This window comes from Macrotis lagotis, chromosome 3 (assembly GCF_037893015.1).
Source record: "Macrotis lagotis isolate mMagLag1 chromosome 3, bilby.v1.9.chrom.fasta, whole genome shotgun sequence".
Lineage (NCBI taxonomy): Eukaryota > Metazoa > Chordata > Mammalia > Peramelemorphia > Peramelidae > Macrotis > Macrotis lagotis.
The window spans coordinates 229,380,063-229,402,450 of NC_133660.1; the positions used below are offsets into that span (position 1 = coordinate 229,380,063).

The 22,388-nt window shown below is 41.3% G+C and overlaps 1 protein-coding gene across 1 annotated transcript in view; it reads left to right on the forward strand.

Annotated features, from left to right (window-relative positions):
- The first annotated feature begins 766 nt into the window (after positions 1-766).
- SLC49A3 (solute carrier family 49 member 3) overlaps positions 767-22,388 on the forward strand; it is a 52,686-nt gene continuing 31,064 nt past the window's right edge. The window contains exons 1-3 of the mRNA XM_074230111.1: positions 767-1,090; positions 13,340-13,498; positions 14,368-14,581. Coding sequence (XP_074086212.1) covers positions 905-1,090; positions 13,340-13,498; positions 14,368-14,581 — 559 coding nt within the window. The 5' untranslated portion in view covers positions 767-904. The remainder of the gene's footprint in view (positions 1,091-13,339; positions 13,499-14,367; positions 14,582-22,388) is intronic.

Here is a 22,388-nt window from a genome sequence, read left to right on the forward strand (position 1 = left end):
CACTGCTAGGCAATTACTAAGCATCTAGTGTCTGAGATTGGATTTAAACTCAGGGCTGGTGCTCTGTCCACTGCACCACCTCCCTGCTTCTAAACCAATGGGCTTTGAGACAGACCTGTTTGGCTTTTAAAACCCTCCCTAAAGGGTTATTAGGTGGCACAGTGGATAGAGCGCTGGCCCTGGAGTCAGGAGAACCTGAGTTCAAATCCGACCTCAGACACTTAATTGGGCAAGTCACTTGAACCCCATTGCCTTAAAGAAACACCCCCCCCCCCCCCCATAACAGTCTCCCTACGCCTTACTTTCTCTCTTCCTCGACTTTTGGAAGCATTGACACTGGCCGGGCACATGCAGCCCAGGTCCAAGCTGCCTCCCGTTGCTGCTACACTGCCGCGCCGGCTTCCCTAGGCTCCTGGGCTCACTGAAGGTTCTCGCCCCTGCGCTTTCCTCTGGCACTGCTGCCACTTTACCCCATTGCATCCCCGCAGCCCGGGAGCTCTCGGGGGGCCTGCCACACTTCTGCCCCAGGTCAGAAGCGGTTCCCAGACGTCCCTCCCGGGGACTCCCAGTGACACACTGTTTCTCCCTCTGAGCCCCTGGTTACAAAGTGACCTGGCCCGGGCCGCCCCGGCCGCCGCTCTCAGCCCCGCGCTGGCCCGGAGGGGCAGGAGGTGCCAGCCTCGGGGCTCCGCCCCTCCCGCGCCCCGAGGCCCGGTGGCGTCACTCTCCGAGGGAGACACCCCACGTGCGGCATGGAGGCGGGTGGGCCGGGGCCGGCCCTGGGCGCGGGCAGCGCCGTCGGTGGGCCTCCCCGGGTGGAGCCGGAGGCTCGCCGGGCCGGCTCCGCCTCAGTGCGGCCCGGCGCCCGGGGGACGCTGCTTGCTGAGCCACCTCTTCCGCGGGGATGCCGGCGGACGCGGCTGCCCCGGAGACCCCCAGCGCGGGGAGCGACCCCAGCGGCCTCCAGCCCGGCCTCCAGCCCGGCCTCCAGCCCGGCCTCCAGCCCGGCCTCCAGCCCGGCCTCCAGACCTACAAGCGCCGATGGTTCTTCCTTCTGGTCATCTCCTTGCTCAGCTGCTCCAATGCTATGGTGCGGAGCCGGGGGGGGGGGGGGGGAGCAGGGGGCCCCCAGGCTCGAGCTTGGGGGGTGGGCGGGGAGGGGCTGGCACCCACAGACTTGATCCTATTGGAGACAACTCGCAAGTTATCTCCTTCCATTCCGGTGGAATCTAAGGCAGGAGGAGGAAGCAGAAACAGAAAGCAGTGCCTTTAGAGTCCAATCAGCTCCTTTCGTTACGGGGGGGGGACGACTGAGACCCAGAGAGGGGCAGAAACGAGTTTACGAGAGGAAGCAAAAAAGAAATCAGTGCTTTTAGAGAGTCCAGTCAGGTCCCTTCTTTATAGGGGGACGACTGAGGCCCGGACAGGAGGAAGCAGAACCACAAGACACTGCCTTAAGAATTCACGGTGGGGGGGGCACCTAGACCCAGAGAGGGGAAGAAACATGTAAGAGAAAGCAGAAATAGAAGGCAGTGTCTTAGGAGAGAGTTCAGTCAAGACCCTTCTTTAGGGAGGGGGAAACTGAGGCCCAGATAGGGGAAGAAACATGCTAGCAGGACTGGGATTCCAGCTTTCTGTCTCCCTTTGTCTGACCTCTGGGATGGACAAGAGGTGCCTTTTGGGGTTCAGGACAGCAAGCCAGGACGTAGAAGAAGGAGGGCCATAAGAAGGCCCTGGAAAGAATTATATGTGGGACTTAAATATCTCTATTAAATTTCATTCTGGTCTCATCTGGACCTGTGATTTTCCTGACGAATAGATATGGGGAAGTTCCCTCTGCCACAGCGATCCTGTGACTATTTTGCAACTTATTAGTTGTGAGAATCTTACAGAGTTGCCTGGGATATTGAGAGGCTGCTGCTACTTTCTCAAGGTCACAAAACCACCAAGCATCAGAAACCCATCTTGAACCCAGGTCTTCCTGATTCCAAGATGAACTCTTTGTCTGCTATACCAGGCTTGTATAGTCTGAACCAATATCTCTTCTTTTTAGAAACCTAACTTAAAAGATTGACCCTCTGGGAAATCTTCCCCCATTTCCCATTTGGTTGTGACCTTGAACAAGTCTTTGTCTTGCACCTCTCTAATGCACTAAAGCAGCTAGGTGGCAGAGAGGATAGTCAGGAAGACTCATCATCCTGAGTTCAAATGACTACCTATGTGTGACCCTGAGCAAGTCACTTCATCTGTAAAATGAGCTGGAGAATGAAATATCAAACCACTCCAGTATCTTTGTTAAGAAAACCCCAAATGGGGTCACAAAGAGTTGGAGACAACTGAACAACAGTAACAACAAAATGCACTAATTTTGTGAAAGCTGGTATTACAGTTCTCCTTTGTCCTTGTCTACTAGAATGCTCAGGGTCAAAGGGCTTATTTATCCACCTACCCAGCACCATATTCAGTATAGAGTAGGTGTTTAATGGGCATTTTTTTGTGCTCAAGTGGTCATTGGCTCTTGGCACAACTGAGGGAGATTTCCTTCTCTCTCCCCCCCTTGCCAAGAATTTACTGGATATAATTTTAAAAGGAATTAATGCATCAGAACCCTCATTAACAGTGCATCCAAGGTGGGTGTATATATGGGGGGTGTGGAGCATGTGTGGATTTTTACTGAGCATTGTGGGAATTGGGTGGTGAGGAGAATGTCAGATGACTGTCAGTGCCTGGACCTTACAGATGTTCTATTTCCAAAAGAATTTCACCCTAACAATAGGGCCTTGTCACATTTTGGACTGTCTCAGATTTTTCTACTTTAAGACTAAATAAAATTCCTTCCGCTTATAGGATGGAGTAATACAATATACTAACATACAAACATTTTTATTGACCACATGTCAGTTGTATAAAAAGGTATGCTAAATCATGTTTGGAGTTTAGATGAGATATGGCTCTTGTCTTTAAGGAACTAGTGGAGTGATAAGATACCATCTCATGTACATACAACTTAGAGAGCTATAAAAACTCTGTGTGAGGTATTGAATCAAGGCCGGGGTGTTGAGCAGAATCTAAAGGAAAGAAAAACTATGAAGAAAACTGAGCTTTTAAAGTAATTAGGAACTGAACTGATAAAGTGAGAGCTGCCAGGGAAGAGTGAAGAGAAGAGAAATATTCTAGGCTTAGCAAGATCAAAGCCACAATGTGGCATATTTGCTGGGGGAGTGGGAGTGGGGTAGATGATCAGAAATCCACAATTAAAGAAATAAGGGGAGAGGCCTCTAATCAGAACTAGCATTTCCCAATCAAGTGTGGATCTCAGTGTGTTTTCTGTGTTTGTGAGAACAAACTACAGTAAGTGGGGAAAGATAGGGCATTACACTGTGGAGAATTTTGAATTCCAGGTCCAGAAAGATAAACTTGAATTAGTAAAGTAGTGGTTCTCTGACCAAGGAAATTTAGTTTGGCAGCCCTGGGACAAATATATTGAAATGGGGGATGAGGCAGGGGTGGGGGTGGGAAGGTACCTGTCAGGAGATTCTTTTATTCAGGTCACCTTATCCTTGAAGCCTTGACTCATCCTTTGTCCTCTCCCCACTTCTTTTGGGAGACTTTGAAGTCAATTGACCTCATTGCTACTGTTTACAAAGAACAATTTGACCCCCCCCCAAATATTCCCTTTATATCTGGCCCTCACTGATGCTATCAACTTGGCCTTTTTTGTTTGTTTTTGTTTTCTGAAATTTTGTGGGGCCCATAGGGTTAAGTGACTTGCCCAGATTCACACAGCTAGTAAGTATAAGATGTCTGAGGTTGGATTTGAACTCAGGTTTTCCTGACTCCAGGGCCAGTACTCTATCCATTGCACCATCCAGCTGCCCCATCCAGAATTTAGGATGGTAACTTTGCACAACCCTGCCTCACTTAAATCCAGGTCACTTGCCAGTCATGATATTACCATCCCCAAGTCATTGTCCTCTTCCAGGATGAAGAATAAACAATAGCATTTAGCCTTAATCACTGAATAAGTCATTGCATCAGACACAATAAGCCTTGGGAAAAAGTCCAAGGTTTTCCACATTATATGGGACCATCTTCAGTTGTCATCCTGATCTATATCTTGCCACTGGACCCAGATGGCTTTGAAGGAAAGAGTCAGGATGGTGACTTTGCACAGTCCTCACTTAAATCCAATTTACTTAGAAATCAGGGTATCACCTTCCCCGTGTCTTGGGGAAGAAGGGACAAAGAACAATAAGAGGGTATGTCATTTGGAAAAGAGGCGCTGATAGAGATAGAAAATCAGGGGATTTGGTAAGTGATTTGCAAATCGAGATTAGAAAAAGTGAAGAGACAAGATTACTGAGCCATAGACAGAAATGGGGTGATGTTAGAGAGAAGAGTATAATCAGGGGGAAAGAGAATAAGCTTTTTTGATGAATTGACTTTAAGATGCTGATGGGACAGCCCATTGGAGATGGATTAGGGTAGGCTAAGCATATGTCCTGGGGCTACTGGTACAAATCCTGTTCTACCCATCTTGTGCTGGCAGATGGCTCTTCTTCTCCCCTTTGCCCACCTCTGTCCTTGGTTTTTGCCCTCCCTCACTCCCCATTCCCACCTTCTCTGGGAGACTGAAATTGACTGACCCCATTGCTATTATTTACAAAGAGCCATTGGAGACTTATTTCCACACTGATAGAATCAACTTGACTTCCACATGAATTCATCAATGTACGAGTGGTGCCAGGGTAATTAGGGCCATCCTGCTGCCCACGTTCTGCACTGAAGTAATGTATTCTCACCAGGTGATAACAAGGGTGTGGTAATAGAATTTCATTATTGAGAGTTTGTGAATCATTAATTCTTTTTCTTTTGCAAGGCAAAGGGGGTTAAGTGGCTTGCCCAAGGCCACACAGCTAGGTAATTATTAAGTGTCTGAGACTGGATTTGAACCCAGATACTCCTGACTCCAAGGCCAGTGCTTTATCCACTATGCCACTTAGCTGCCTCCTGAATCATTAATTCTTTAAGAGTCTTTGGCTAGGGTATGCTAAGACTGTTTTCAAGCTTGGCTGCTTAAAGAATCAAAGAATGTGTCTAACTGTGACCAACTTTCTCTTCTTTGGGTAGCATAAACTCCAATTACCATTTCCCCCAAAAGATTTTTATTTTGGTCCACCACTGAAAGATCCTGGGTTAAAATGCTGACTTTGCTGCTTATTCCTTATTTGCACCAGGACTAGTCACTTAATCATCCTCAACCTAATTTCTTTCTTTTTTTTTAGGGTTTTTTTTTGCAAGGTAATGGGGTTAAGTGGCTTGCCCAAGGCCACATAGCTAGGTAATTATTAAGTATCTGAGGTCAGATTTGAACTCAGGTACTCCTGACTCCAGGGCCGGTGCTCTATCCACTGTGCCACCTAGCCACTCCAACCTAATTTATTTCTAACCTACATTGCTAATCTTCTCATCCCTCTGTTTTCCCAGAGAAACCTTTGAGTCATAGTAAGCCACATCATTTCTCTTCACCTGCCAAGGCTATTTCTTCTCCTTTTGGTTTTCTTTAATGCTGCCCTCCTTCATTGGAGGGCCTTTAAAACCCTCTTCTTTCTCCTTCTGAATCCTCCTCTTTCTTCAGGAACCAGTGTCCCACCATCTCCATGACACCTTCCCTGGTCCATCTATTGACCCTATTGCAGAGGCTGAATATCCACTCATCAGATATGTTTTAGTAGGCATATTACTAGATGGTTACTAAGAACCTTTACACTGTTAGATTGGGTGATTCTGTTATTAATAAGCAGCTGATGATGATTTCCATTAAGCCTTTGATTGACTTCAGATCCACATTTCCACTGGAACAGGAATAATTCACACTGTACAGTTAACAAGGGTTTTAGATTTGAAATCAAGTGACTTCTATTTAAATTTGGATTCTGCCATTTGCTGTGTGACCTTACCTTGACTAGCTACATCTCTGGCCCTTAATGGCCTCATCTCCAAAGTGAGGGAGTTGACTAAATGACCTCTGAGCTCATTCTGGGATCTAAATCTATGAGCTCATTTCTGCTAGTTTTCCTTTTTTTGTGGAAGATATGTTTCACTACAGATCCTCACCCTCTTCTTGGTCCTTCTTCAAACCCTCTGGCCTTCCTTGCTTGCTAATTTCCCCTGGCCTTCCTCCCTATGCATACCAAAATATCTGCCCTGCCTCCCTTGAACAAGAATCTCATAAGTTTTAATGTACCTAAATTGAGACACTTGGACTAGTTACTCCTAAGGCTCTTTCCTCCTTACATTTTTTTCTATTCTTTTGAGGCTAAATTTTTGAATTTTAAAATTAAATACAAAATGTTATGTATACAACAGACTATAAGAGAGGATTTAATATAAAACAATAAATTTTCATTTCAAGAAAATCTATAGGATAAATACTACCCATTCTTTTTCTTTATTGGTGCTTTTATGTTCTCTGTTGTATATTTTTACTTTATTTTTTTTCCCTTTCTTACCACCTACCCTAAATGATACAATAAGTGTGGGTCTATAAACATATACATAGATATCTACATATATGCTTATACACATTTATGTAGGATCATACTATGCTTATTTACTCCTTTCATCTGTTTCTCTGAAGGTGGTTAGCATCTTCCTTCATAAGTCTGTCTGAGATCGGATTTGAACCCAGGTACTCCTGACTCCAGGGATGGTGCTTTATCCACTGTGCCACCTAGCCACCCCGGCCTCAGACACTTAATAATTACCTAGCTGTGTGCCTTGGGCAAGCCACTTAACCCCATTTGCCTTGCAAAAAAAAATAAAAACAAAAAACCAAAATAAACAAATTGCCCAAATAATGTTGACAATCATAAGAGTAATACTATTTTCACACATGTAGTAAACAATTTTACTTTATTGAGTCCCATACAATGGATTGTCTTTGATGTTTAACTTATACTTCTCCTGGATATTATATATCAAATTTCCCCTTAAGTTCTGGTGTTTAGTAACAAAAACCTGAGTCTTTGAGTTTGCTAAATGGCCTTTTTTTTTTTAAGTATTATACTTAACTTTGCTGGTTAAGTTACTCTTGATTGTAACACTAACTCTTTTATTCTCTAGAATATAATTGCAAGGCCTGTGGTCCTTCAACATAGTAGCTGCTAGCACTTGTATAATTTTTCTTGTAGCTTCAAGTTAGTATCTCTCTCTCTCAGGTGGGGGATTAGTGGATTTTTTCTATTTCTGCTTTGCCTTCGTATTCCAGAACTTCAAGGAAATTTTCCTTGATAATTTCTTGTAATATTGTATCAAGATTTTTTTAATCTAAATTTTCAGATAGTCCTACTATTATATTATTTCTCCTCCATCTGTTCTCCAGATCAGTCATTTTTCTGATGAGATGTTTCACTTTATTTTTATTTTTCTCAGTCTTTTGATTGTTTTATGATTTCTTGAAGTCTTAGATGATCATTAGCTTCCCCTTGCCCAATTCTAGTTTTCAAGAAATTATTTTCTTCCTTAAGTTTTTGAATCTCTATTCAAGTTGGTTGACTTTTCAGAATTTTCTTGATTTTCTTGGATTGCTCTTATTTTTCCCCCCTAATTTTTGCTTAATCTCTTTTATTTGATTGTTCTCCCTTTTTGTCTCTCTTTAAGTTCTCCCAAGAACTCTTTTTGTACTTAGGATCATTTGACATTTATCACTGAAAAAGGACTGTTTGGGTTTTTTGGTTTTTGTTTAGTTTTTGGCTCCATTATCTTCCTCTGAATAAGAATCCAAGATCCTCTTTACCCTCATAGTAACTTTTTATGGTTGGATTCTTTCTTCTTTGCTTACTCTTTTTAATTTACTTGTTTATTTTGTTTTTAGCAGTTATTCATGTAATCAAGTTGTCCTGAGAAATGAGAAATAATGCCCCAAACCTCAGGTCCTTCTTACTGTTAGCTTCTGATGTCTGTCTCCAAGACCATCTTTGGACTCTCTTCCCTTCTCCTAAGCCATCTTTCCTTAAGTGATCTAGTTCCCTGAAAGTCTCTCTGGTGGCTCCAAACTACACTTGTCCTCTCTGCCCCAGAAGTGAAACCAAGGACTCAACTCTCCTGCAAGTGTCCCTTGCCAACAGGATCCCTGCCCCTTTGCTAAGGCAGTCATTAGGTGTGTGCTAGTTTCTTCTCCCTTCAGGAAGTCATAGTCTGGGATGGGTCTGGTCAGCTAGCATCCCTCCTCAGTGGAAAGTCCTTTGGCCATCTCCGAGAGATGAAAGTTTCTAAGACTGTGGCTACCTCTCAATCCAACTGGTGCCAGGCCTTGTTTTTTGTTGATTCTGCAAAGTAGTCCAGGAAATGTACTTTACTCAGGTCAAATCTCTGCTCCAGGAGGCTGGGTCTTTCCTATGGTCTTCTCAAATCATCTTATATGGGTAGTGCTATATCCTGTGTTTATTTCTGCTATTCTGAGGCAACTTTTTTTTTTTTGTGGGGAGGAAACTTGGAGGACAGAATGTTTTCTTACCTACTCTGCTGTCTTCCTAGTTACATTGTATTTTATAAAGAGCCTAATACCCAGAAGTTGAGAGGTGAATTTAATTTTGATTTTAAAAAAAATTAACAAATAGACCTGGTTGTGAGATAGTGAGTTCTCTTAACACTGTCTCCTTAAATAAATTCCTGTTCAGTGTTGGATGGGACTAGATTACTTCTGTGGTCCTTTGTATTTTTGAGACTATAGGATCTGTGCCCAATAGACTGATACCCTTTATAGCATTTTTTTTTTGTTTTTTGCAAGTCAATGGGGTTAAGTGACTTGCTCAATGTCACACAGCTAGGTAATTATTAAGTGGCTAAGGCTGGATATGAACTCAGGTCTTCCTGAATCCAGGGTCAGTGCTCTATTTACTGTCCTATATAGCATTATGACTGATATTAGTATAATCATGTTACTCCTTCCTGGAGAAGATGCATAATGGGAACCTGGACAAATTACGCCTCAATCCAAAATAATGAAGTACACACATGTTAACAGAATTTTTACTGAGCCAGTCTCTAATCTGGGCTGACAGAGCAAGCCAGAGACAGAGTGCCAATTAGGTAATGGTTTTATTAACTACTTTCTTTGCTAGGAACTAATTTGCAAATCATAGGATTGAAACTCCTTCCTTGATGCTTTACCTTGCTGTAACTCATGAAGATATTATATACAAGATTATAAGAGGAAAGGAAGGGGGGAGGTGGATTATAGAACAATCAGTTTAGGGGTTTAGTGAACTTCCCAGAACAAGCCAACCTTTCAGAACAATACAATTACAGTAGCCATGACTATCCAAGGAGGACACAGATGTCCTCAAGTCCTGGGGAAATGACCTAAGTTGATTGTATAGTCTTTGGGCAACATATTACTTTTGCTTGGGTACAGACAGTTTATACCAATTCACTTCACTTAATATAGATAAAAGACTACAAAACTTGTCTGAATAAAACAAATTGCTCTTAATGATGTTGTTTTCACTGTTTCCCAGGGTGTGCCCCTGTCTGTGAAATGGAACTCTAGAAACTAAATTATTAAATTCATTATACATATTATTTCAATCAATATAAATCACAATTCTCTTGTCACATGAAGGCATTTCAGACTAGTAGGAGTTCAGGCCACTTGGATTTTTCTGGAACTATTTGAGTTTCCATGTTGTTCTTTGTCCCTAATGAGAAAGTAGATATTAAAAAAATTAGTCAAAATATTTTTACTGAGACTCTTTGTACCCTGCCCTTTTCAAGGTTAAACAATGGAGAGAACAAGAGGACTACATTTTGGTAGACTCTTGCTCTTGTGGGCCTCTAAATGTCTATTGTGTGGAAAAGATAGGACCCATGGTGATCATGGGCTTAACTGTTTGGTATGAACAAGTACCATAGAAACTCAAGGGAAGGGAGGAGAGATGGGGGGGACTGGCTGCCTCCCTCTCCCTCCTAATGTTGGCCCTCCTTACCTTGGATTCCTGGGTTCCCTGGCTTCCTTCAAGATTCTGCTCAAGTGCTGCTTCCCATGAGAGATCTTTCCTAGATTCCTCTCTCCTTCAAGTCCTTACAGCTTCTTTCGTCTAGAGAACTTGATATTTGTTACATATACTTATCTGTGTATGGTGCAGTTTCCCCTCTGATAGAATCAATCAATCAATAACCATTATTAAGTTCCTATTATGTGCTAAGCTAAGTTTGGGAATGCAAAAGACACAAAAACCAGTCCCTGCCTTCAAGGAGCTTAAGCTTTAATGGCAGAGACAGCATGGAAACAAATATATATATAGTGAGTTATGGATAGGATAAACAGGACATAATTAAAAGAAGTAAGGAATTGGAATGAAGGGAGGATACTCTTATTTACCTGGGGGGAGGCACTTACCTCCAGAACCTTGAATAACACCAGACCCATGGTAAGTATTTATTAAATGCTTATGAGATTGAATTGGGATGATTCATGGAAGGATTCATCAGGATATATAGGACTGGGCAGCAACAGAGCAATGGGGAGGGTTATATTCTAAGCAGGTGGCACTAAGGCCTGTCTCCGTGGGCAGTGAAACCAGCCTGACTAGATTAGAGAATAGGTAATAAAAACAACCACCATTTATATTTCAGGTTTTCAAAATCCCATATAGTTATTATCTCAGTTGATCCTCACAACTGCTCTGAGCAGGGTATTGTTATCTTTTTCTTACAGACAAAGACACAGATTCAGTGAGGTAAATTGATACCCTATGGGCATCCAGCTAATAAGTATCCAAGACTAGATTTGAACCCAGGTCTTCCTGACTTCAAATCTAAACTCTTTCTGCTCAACAAGCACTGCCTCCTTGAAGGGAAGGGAAGGCCAGTTGCCTTAAATGGTTAGGCTGAGGACTTTTTCTTTGGTTATGTATTGACATGACCTCATATAGTTATTGAAGTTGTATATAATTCCAAAGGGGAAATTTGAGGAGCCATCACATGCCTTGAGGGATGTTGCTAGGCAACAAGACTGGTCTCAGACTCACAGAATATCAGAGCACAAAGGGACCATAGTGACATCTGGTCCATTTTCCTGTTTTTTTTCAGATAGGGGAAACTGCCCCTAGAGAGAGGATTGATTTGCCCTAGGCCCCATCACCTCAAGGGTAAACACCCAGGTTTCCTGGCTCTTGGACCAGTGTTCAGGGCAGAGGGAGGCTGGGGAGCCAGTTGGGGCCTTGAGCTTTTTCCACAAAGAGGGAAACTCATCCTTTGAGTTTCATTTATTTGCAATAACCAATACTTCCCCTTTTCATTTCAGTTCTCACTTCACTTCTCCTCTCCTTAACTCCCTGACAGCAAAAAAGGGGAAGTAACATTCTTTCACCTTTTCCTTCCTTTCCACTTAAGACCCTTTGTAGAGTTACAGTTTCATGACTGTTATTCCTTTAACCCCTTCTACTCCTTCCCTTCTGTGCTTATTACTGAGGCAGGGCAGTAGAGTGAATAGCATCCTGCAATTGGGAGATAGGAACTCTGGGTTCTCAGTGTTGACTCTTTCACTAAGTCACTTTGAACTTGTGAACTTGTGGCTTTGAATAGGTATTGACCCAGTTCTTCAAATTGATTTACTCCTTAGTAAAAGGCAGGAGATAGTCCTTGCCTAGCTTCCTACTTAGAACTCTTGTAGAAAGAAGGGATCCCCAAACCTTAGAGATTTATAATCATCCCTACATTTTTGGATATAAAGGCTGGAATTTAAATAACTTTGAGGAACAAGAAGATAAACTCAGGGAGAGTCATTCAGATCAAGGGCTGATAGTATGGGTCTCAGGCCAGCTTGTTCTCTATGGATTCACTTTTTTTCTGTGCTTGATCCCTAGCTTACAGGACATTGGGGCCTGGATCTCTTCCATCTTCTCTAGACAGTCTGGCATCTCATTTGGATCTCTGCCTTCTATCTCTTTGCCTAGAATATCCTTCTCCCCCCTGTCCCTGTCTATTCCTCCAGGACTCAGATTCCTCCTGCTCTGAGGTTTCTTTTGGGCTTTGAATTTATGATCCTATGATGAGAGTACTGCTTCTTTCAAAAGATCTTTCCCAATTATTCTTAGTTATTAGGGTATGTCCTTCCCTCCATTCCCCCCTCCCCCCACACACACACCCTGTCCATGTATGACTCAGCACTGAGGGAAAGGCTTGTGTTTTGAGGTGATGAAACAATTCTCTTAAGGTACACTGAGTCATTAGCTTTTCCTGCTGCTTTGTCATCTCCAAGTTTGAGCCCTTTAGTACTATGCCAGTTGTTTTCAGTCATGTCTGACTCTTCATGACTCCATTTGGGGTTTTCTTGGAAGAAATCCTGGAGCAGTTGGCCATTTCCTTCTCCAGCTTATTTTATAGATGAGGAAACTGAGGCAAAACAAGTTAAGTGACTTGCCTAGGTTCACACAGCTAGTAAGTATCTGAGGCTAGACTTGAACTTAGGAAAGTGAGTCTTCTTGACTCCAGAGCTAGCACTCTTATCTACCACACCAAAGAAAAAAAGACAAACCAAAAATGACTGTGCCATTCCTCTGGGAGCCTTGTATTTACTTGTCTGTGAACTTGGACTCTACTCGTGATTCAGTAGAATGTAGGCATCTTGAGGACAAAGACTGTATGATTTTTGAACCTCTAGCACTCACCCAAGTGACAGTCCTCTAGGAGATGCTCATAAAAGCTGCTCATTGATTGAATTGAAGTCAAGTATCCAAACCTTAACACAGATGCTGGTTGTGTAATTGGGCAAATGACTTACCCTCTGAACCCCAATTTCTTCATCTGTAGACTAGGGATGAATGTGCTATGTAAAGTGCTTTGAAGATCTCAAAGCACTATGTAGATGCTGACAATTATTGCCTTGCAAGAAACCTTCCTGCTATTCTAGAATCCCTGGCCTCCAGAATTACAAAGACTCTGAAGGTTGACCCAATCACATCTCTGTCCTCTGTCCTTTTCTGTTTTTCCTTCCTGATTCTCCTTTATCCCTAGATTATGAGCTTCTTGGGGGCTGGGTTGGGACTGGGAGTGGAGAGGGTGGTGAGAAGGGGAGAGTCTTTCCTGATATCTAACATGGGAAGGTAGATGAGTAAGTGATTTTCCTAAGTTCAGGTGATCCTAAATCCATTTCCAGATCATCAATCAGTGATGAATTCTGGCCTTGGTTTTTCAGGTGTGTTTGGTTCCAGCTCCTCCAAACTGTCAGCTGTTTAGTTTGGAACAATGTGGACACTTGCTCTTGAGTTCAGTTTTCATTTTCCAGTGGGATTTATGGAACCCAGACTCATAAGGACTCTCTCTTACTTTGCAGCTTTGGTTGAGTTTTGCCCCAGTGGCTGACAAAATTGCTCACTACTTCCAGCTCTCCATGACAGAGATTAATTGGCTGTCACTTATCTACTTGGTGATGTCCATTCCTTTTGGTATAGTTGCTACATGGATCCTGGATTTTTTTGGACTCAGGTGTTCAGTGAGTACCTCTCCCTCTCCTTCTTAGTCTGTACAAATTCCCTCACTAATGGTTCTAATGTGTGAGTCCCATCATCTCCTTCCATTGTAAGTTCCCAGGGGAAAGGGTACCCTCCTTACCTTTCCTTTCAGGGTCAAATATGTAGGTGGGTGGGGGAACCAGGAGGGAATGGGATGGAGATAGCTTACTTGTGAGTCTGCTTGAAACTTTTGTTTGAGATTTCCTTCATTTAGGATTGTCAACCATGGTTTAATGAAAAGAGCCCTGGATCTGGAATCATAGGACTACAATTATGTGTGTATATATATATATATATATATATATATATATATATATATATATATGTATATGTATATGTATATGCATATATATAATTAGTTTATAATTATATAAATAACATAATGTTTATGTATCAGATAATATTTTACATGTATATTTATATACATATATATAATTTATATAAATATTCTATATATAACATAATTTATACATATATTATATATTAATCTGAGGATGTTGAACCAGATGGTCTTAAAGGTCCCTTCTGTTTCCAAATCCTGCATTTCTAAGAAAACAAGCCTCTATCCATGCGTCATCCTATCCAAGCCCATTATCCATTTTTGGAAAATGTTACTAATGAGAAAACTGTCTCAGAGTAGTTTATTGACTTTTCTTGCCGCACATAGCTGGTGTCTCCAGTACCATTTGAATCTGGGTCTTCCTGATTCTGAATGCATTAGTCTATCCACTGTGGCTGTCTGTCTTCTCTAGATGTTGGAGGGGCAGGGATCGCTTTGTTAGGATCAGAGCATCCCAAGTCTCATGATCTGAATAGGTCTCTGTCATACCCTATCTCTCCTTCCTTGCAGACGATCCTATGTGCTTGGCTGAATGTTATTGGGAGTGTCATCCGAATATTCCCCTGCTTGAAATTTATCAGCAGTTATCATTTTGTATATTTTATGATTGGCCAGAGTTTCTGTGCTGTGGCCCAGGTCTTGGTCATCTTCTCTCCAGCCAAACTTGCAGCATTGTGGTTCCCAGAGCACCAGCGAGCCACTGCCAACATGATTGCAACCATGTGTGAGTATCCATATGTGGGGGGGGGGTTGCTGGCATGGACAGGGAATGTGGCAAGAAAAGGTACCAATTGGGTTGGTGGATAAGCATTTAAGAGTCTGCCTTGTGCCAGACACTATGTTGACTACTAAGGATACAAAGAGAGGCAAAAGACAGTCTCTGCCCCTGTGAGAAGCTCACAATCCAAGGGGAAGGGAAGCACAAGCAAAGAAATATGTACAAATGATATCCTATATACAGGATAAATAGGAGTCAACAGAGGGAAGGTAGTAGCATTAGGAGGCATAGGGAAGGTTTCTATAGAAGATAAGATTTCAGGTGAGTTTAGCAGGGCCAAAGGGCCCCAGGTATTGGTGTTCCTTCAGGTTTACATAGAACAGTGTGAGGGGTCATGAGCTCTTGAAAAGAAGGTTCTACACTTACTCCCAACAAGAAGAAGATATCAAGAACATCAGATTCACAGAACATTCACTGTGGAGCTCCTTGGTGACTGCCCTGTCCTAGGCACCTTGTAATATGTGTCCATAATGTTGAAATTATATCTCTCCTCTCCATGCTTTTGCACAGACTGTGGTCTCCTGTCTGAGATGAGCTCCATCTTTACCTTTTAGCTTTTTTCAAAATTCAGCCCAAGCTTTTTATTTTCTTATGAATAGTTACTTTTAAATTTTAAACTTAAAATACAAAGAAAAGAAAAAAATTGCTTTGTGCACAGCAGAGCATGAGAGGATTCAAAATAATAAAACAATACAGTTCCATTTCGAGAAAGCCTATATAATAAATATTCTACATTGTGTTCAAAATTGTCCATCTTTTCTTTGCTTCCTTACAGGTTTTCTTTTGTTCTTTGCTGTATACTTGTTCTTAATTTTCCCCCTTCCCCCCAGAAGGCTATATATGTACCTATGAACATAAACATATACATACATATACACACATATTCATAGATATATAATCATACATAGATATCTATCTAAATATATACATATCTTTATATACTTGCATAGATATATAATCATATATACATTCATGCATATATATATATATATATCTGTATTTATGACTGTACTCTGCTTATTTCCACTCATCCTCTGATTCTCTGAAGATGGAGAGCATCTTCCTTCATAAATCCAAGTCTTTCCATATTTTTCTAAATCTACCATAGAAATGTTCTACTTAGCTCAAGGTTTTTTTTCTACTCTCTCCAGTTATTTGCACCTCCCCTTTGAAGTGATCTTCTATTTGTGCATATTTTTTGGAAGGGGTTTTTGCAAGGAAATGGGGTTAAGTGGCTTGCCCAAGGTCACACAGATAAGTAATTATTAAGTGTCTGAGGTTGGTTTTGAACTCAGGTCCTCCTGACTCCAGGGCTGGTGTTTTATCCACTGCTCCACCTAGCTGCCCCCTTGTGTGTATTTTTAAGGGGTTTTTTTTAGGTTTGTTTTTTTTTTCAAGGCAATGGGGTTAAGTGGCTTGCCCAAGGCCACACAGCTAGGTAATTATTAAGTGCCCGAGGCTGGATTTGAACTCAGGTCCTTCTGCCTCCAGGGTCAGTGCTCTATCCACTGCACCACCTAGCTGCCCCTATGTATATTTTTAATAAACATTTAGGTGTACCTGTTGTTTCTCCTGGTAGAATGTAAACTTTCTGAGGGCAGGAACTGTTTATTTTTGTCTTCATATCTCCAGCACCTAGCAGAATGCTTAGTCCTGGTAGCACAGTAGGTGCTAAATAAATGCTTGTTATTGGTTGATTGCCAACGCTTGGTTAGCTGTGGTTATAGTCATGCTTCCTCCCTCAGTGCTTCACCAATATTTGACAAGGGTTGGACTGGCTGGGACTCTCTATCCCATCAGAAAGGAGTGTGTAAAGGAGAAGAGGCCCTGGCAGAGCTAAGAACCCTAAGAGTGCACCAGGAGAGACAATCTGACAAAGCAGATGGAAAGATAGCATTGAAGCTGGTGAGACCCGGGTCTTGCCTCTAGGACATAGAGACTCCGAGCCACCCAATGTTCTCTAGGTAGCTTTCTAGGGATGTAAGATAAAGAAAAGGTGCTTTGGTGGAGGGAGTGTCCTCATTTTGGACATCCGCACCTGTGAAACCCTACACCTGCTTGTCCAAGAGTAGATTATGAAAACTAAGGTATCCTATGACTATACTTTTCCTCATGGTTTCCATTTTTAATCTTGTCTCTTCTATAGTTATAATCCATTAAAGGTCTTAGGAAATCTCATGAACTGTGTAGGAGTGGAATGCAGGTTTTGACAGATGGTGGACTTGTACCTTAGCAGGCAAGGGAGGAAAGACACTTTGTTCAGGAACGGTGCCTAGTGACAGCTGGAAGGGAGTGGGTGGCCAATCTCTGGGGCTTGTGAGAGAGACGAATGATTGATAGGGACTAGCATGGGCCAGAGAGAGTCCTCTGGAGAGCAAAACTAGCAGCCTGCCCCACACTGAAGTAGTGCTTATCTGGTGTTTGTGAGATAAAGTGCTTTTATTCCTATCTTGAGGTTGAAAGCACAGCTGTTATGAGAATTTTACTCATAGGGAATGGGAGAAAGAAGGAGATCTTGGTATTAGAAAGTTGAGAAGGTAAGATCTCATTTTGGAACCCTTTATCTATTTTCATCAGGGAAGCAGCCTCATATAAAGTTGATTAAAAGATAATTTTTATTGTACTTTTCACCTGTAGACATTTACCTCCACTGTTTAATTCATCATCCATTCCATCCCTTTAGGCAGCTAGGTGTATAGTAGATAGAGCCCAGGACCTGGACCTGAGTTCAAATCAAGTCTCATAGTTCTCAACTATGGGACTCTGGGCAAGTCATTTAACCACTATCTGCCTCAGTTTTCCCATATGTAAAATAGGAATAATAGTAGCACCTACCTTCCAAGAGTTCTTGTGAGGCTTAAATGAGATAATATTTGAAAAGCACTTGGCAAACCTCCAAGCCCTCTTATAAATTATTCCCAGAATGGCCATCCTAGTTTAAATCCTCATTTACTTTCTGTCTTAACTATGACATTTGACTCCTGTTCTATGTTTGGAACAACAGTCTCTTCCTTTTGATCCATGGATACATCATAATAGATACATTTTCCTTATTTCCTTATGTTTTTTACATATTTCTGCTCAAAATTCCACTCTTCTCCATTGTCTACTAAGTTTAAATACCTTGCCTTGGCATTCAGTGTTTCTATGATGTGGCCCCCAAGCTACCTTTGTACCCTTACCTCTACATGTTCCCTTTCATTATCCCTGATTCAACCTAGGCTACACTATTCTCTGAATAGGTGCTGAGCAACATCCCCTTTCCATTGTCTTAAATACTCCATGAAGGATCTAGCCCTTGGTCTTAGACCACACTGAACTAGAAGCTTCCCTGGACATCAGCTCCTCCTCCAGATCAGTTCAAGGACCTCCAGTCTTTGCCTTTAGCACCTGAGCTTACTTGTCACCTGGATTCAAGAGATCTGCTATTTCCCTTTGCCCTCTCTGGCTCCCTACCCCCAACCCATAATTACCAATTCTCCTTGCCATTGTTACTGTGTCTTGTGATTTTTTTTCCTAGTCCCTTCTCTTTTCCCCTTCTCCCTACCTGTCTCCACATGTGATAGGCTGTAGTTCTAAGATTGCCCTCAATGGGAAAAGAAAATATATGGATCTGGTAGCAACATGCTATCAGACTTGCCTTTAAAAGAAAATGTCTATGTCCTGGACTGAATGCTACTTAAAACTTTATGATTTAATCCTTGATTTTAATAATTTTTATCTAGTTTGAAAGTCATGGGTTACACCATAAAGTTGTTTTAATGTATATTTCTTTGATAACTAATGAAGTTGAATATTTCTGAAAGAATTATAAATAATATCTCCTCTTGAAAATTGTCTGTTCATATCCTTTGATTACTTATTTATTACAGATAAGGAACTTTAACAGAGTTCCTTTGGTATTTTAGGAGAGTTAGTATGGCCTACTGGCCACAGAGACTACCCTGGAGCCAGGAGGATCTGAGTTTAAATTCAGGACACATCCTAGCTGTGTGACCCTGGGCAAGTCACATAACCTCTTGGTATTCTAAACAACTCTCTAAGACTATAAATTGCAGAAAAGTGCTAAAATCTTCATTGGTCAAGGGAGTTTCCTCATTTGGAATTCCCTAACTCAATTTAAAAAGCTCCATAGGTCTAGCCCCTGTCCCCATCTATTTTAAATATAAAATTTTAACTGTAACATTGTGGCAAAACTTTTCTACTTTTCTATTACTTTCTATTATTCAGTTTAAAACTTTGTTTTATATATCTATTGACATCAATCTTGACCTGAGAGTTCCTTCTATTTGCTGAATCAAAACAATATGTCTTCACTTTATGGTTTTGATACATTAAAATTTGATTCATTTGATACATTTATTATAATAAAAATATATTTTTTGAATGTTCAAGTTTCTCATTTGACTAGAATTCATTGAGACATATGGTATAGGTAGCCAGTCAGAATCTTGTGCCTGTCAAGTTTCTAACCTATTTTCCCAAGTGTGCTGGGGAAATAATGCATCTTTTGTCCAGTTTTAATTTTTTGGGGGGGTTTATCAGATGCTCATCTGTGGTTGACAGATGGTGAATGTTTTGCCCAAGCCTCAGGTGAAACTTGTTCCCTCTTGGTTTCTTAAGCATGGGAACATCTAAAAGAGTAGTGGTTCCAATTAAGAAAAATATAATGGGCAGGTAAGTGGATAGACTCATCTTTTCTGAGTTCAAATCTGACCTCAGACATTACTAGATGTGTGACCCTGGGCAAGTCACTTAACCCTTTTTGTCTCAGTTTTCTTATCTACAAAATGAGCTGGAAAAGGAAATGACAAATCACTCCAATATCTTTGCCAACAAAACCCCAGATAGGGTCACAAAGAGTCAGACAAGACTGAAACAATTTGTAAAAAAAAATTAAGAAAAGTATTTTTCACAATGAACTATACCTCTGCACTGCTTTGGGAGTTTCCTGATCTAAATTTATTTCCTATTCTAGTTTCTCTGTAACAACCAATGAAGGACTATGAGGGCATTTGAGTTCATTGGTATTCCAACTATTTTTCTATAGAGACACCTAACTAATTAATCTTTCTCCTTTAACAAGAGATAAACAAGTAAATTGAACCTCAAACAGAATAATTCCACCTGACTCACAAATAACTCTCAATGTTTACAACAAAGAACCCTTTTATTATTTTTTAAAATGTTCATATCCACATTATTTCTCTCCCACTTGTTCTCCCCACCCAGTTGAGAAAACAAGAAAAACAAACACAGATAACCAGGCAAAACAAATTCCCACATTGGCCACATTAGAAAACAAAACAAAGCAAAATCCTAACAACAGTAACAAATGACTCAGTCTGTTCTGAGTCCAGCTAACAGCAAATGGACAGCATCTTTTATCCTGAGTTCTCTAGAATTGTTGTCGATCATTGCATTGATCAGAATTTCTCTTCCTTTTAATCTTTCTGTCCTTACAGGATTGCCATAATTGTATAAAAACCTTTGCATTATATATTCCTGGATCTTACCATGAGTCAGAATTTCATCTGTCCTTCAAGACCCAGCTTAAATATACCTTCTCCTTGTATTTACTACTACATCATACCTCTCTAACTGGGAATGACCTTTGAGGTCTCTAGTCCTAGATCGTCTAGTCCAAGCTCCTCAAGAAATCCAGAGACCCAGGGAGGTAAAAGGACTAACCCAAGGTGGCACAGGTTGGAAGGGGCAGAATTCATATCCTTTGATTCCAAAGCCAGCATTCTTCCATGATATTTGTCATTGGTATATGTGTCTTTTATTTACTGACTCCCATGTAGGCACTCAATAGATATTTGCTGATTTAAGTTGAATTACTGGCTATGTCCTATATGCAGGGCTTTGGGATGGTCTACTTTTTTAGGGACTCATTTGAATAAGACATGATTACTGCTAGTAAGAAAAGATGATCAGAGTATAATTATAATCCAAAGTAGAAAACTGCTGAGTTCATTCATTTTTTTCAAGACATTTATTACACATGCTTATTAAATACAGGTCATTTCCCCAGATGCTGAAGGAAATACAAAATTGACCAACATTACCATCCAAATGAGTCACTTACATGTGTCCATAAAAATCACACCATGATTCTGACTATACAAGGCTCCTTGAATAGGACATGTACAGAAATAATAAAGTCAAAAGGAGACACCAGGTTTAAGGAGAAAGCTTGGATTTGGATATTTCATGTTTGATGCTGCTGAGATATTCAGATAAGAGTTGTCCTTTATAGAGTATTGGCTGTGGGTCTGATGTTCAGAAGGCAGGCAGAATAAATAGATTTGAGTCAGTAAATAGCATGAGGGACTCAAAAGCTTGCAAAAAGATGAATGTTGAAAACTATCTTTGCATGTAATTGGAAAAAATAAAAAAGTAAAATAACAGAAAAGAAAGCTAGTGGCATAGAGAGGAAGGGAAGAAAATTAATTTGCCAAAGGAGGATAGTAGAAATATAAAAATGAGTATCAAAGATGGAACCTAGAAAACCTATGATGAGGTAATGGGAAGAGGAGGAAGAGCCAAAGAAGGAGACAAAGAAGGAATGGTTTGAGAGGGAGAACCAGGACAGTATAGGGTTGATGAAGACAAGGTCTCCCAGTAAAGAATAGTTAATAATATGAAATTCCCAGAACAAAGAACTAATCAAAATTCACTATTAATTCATCTCCTCTACCTTTTTTTCTGAGAAAGCAGTAATCCCTGGGCAGGAGCTTATTCATATTTTCTGTGTTCATTAGGCAGGAAGAACAAGTCAGAGGAATAACCCAACTTTTACAGGTCATAGTGGGAATTGACCTTTAAAGAAATCTAGCTATGAGCTTTGTTACTCTGTGGTATAATAGAAAGTTCTGGGTGACAAAGACATTAGACTCCTACTCCTGGAGGTGCTCATGTGTTGTCCCAGCTACCAGGGAAGCTGAAGATGGTGGATCCCTTGAGCTTGGGAGTTCTGAGTTGATGGGGGTTATGCCTATTAGATGTCTGCTTTAAGTTCAATATTATTAGTGTAAGTCCTCCCAAGTGAGGGGCCACCAGGTTATGGGGCGGGAGGGAGAATTGGGGTGAGGGGAGGAGGAGTTTTGAACCAGGTCAAGTCAGAAACAGAGTGGGGTGAAACTTCCATGCATATCAATAGTGGGATCAGATTCTGGACTGGCACTCTAAGTCTGCCCTGGGCAAGATAGGGAGTCCCAATCTTTTTTTTTTTTTTAGGTTTTTGCAAGGCAGATGGGGTTAAGTGGCTTGCCCAAGGCCACACAGCTAGGTCATTATTGTTTGATATCAGATTTGAACCCAGGTACTCCTGACTCCAGGGCTGGTGCTTTATCCACTGCGCCACCTAGCCCCCTAACCACATCCCCCCCCCCCCCCCCAATCTTTTAAAAAGAAAAGTGAGAAGATTCAAAGTAAAATCCTGGGGCAGCTAGGTGGCGCAGTGGATAGAGCACCGGCCTGGAGTCAGGAGTACCTGAATTCAAATCCCGCCTCAGACCTTAATAATGACCTAGCTGTGTGGCCTTGGGCAAGCCACTTAACCCCATCTGCCTTGCAAAACCTTAAAAAAAATGGATACAAAGTGAAATCCTGGTTCCATTGCTCTTGACTGCTTATATATGACTGCAGACAAGGCAATTCACGTTTTTTTCCAATCTTATTTTTCCAGTTACATGTTGTGCAAGTTTTTCAGTAGTCATCCACTTGCATATTTATAAGTTACACATTT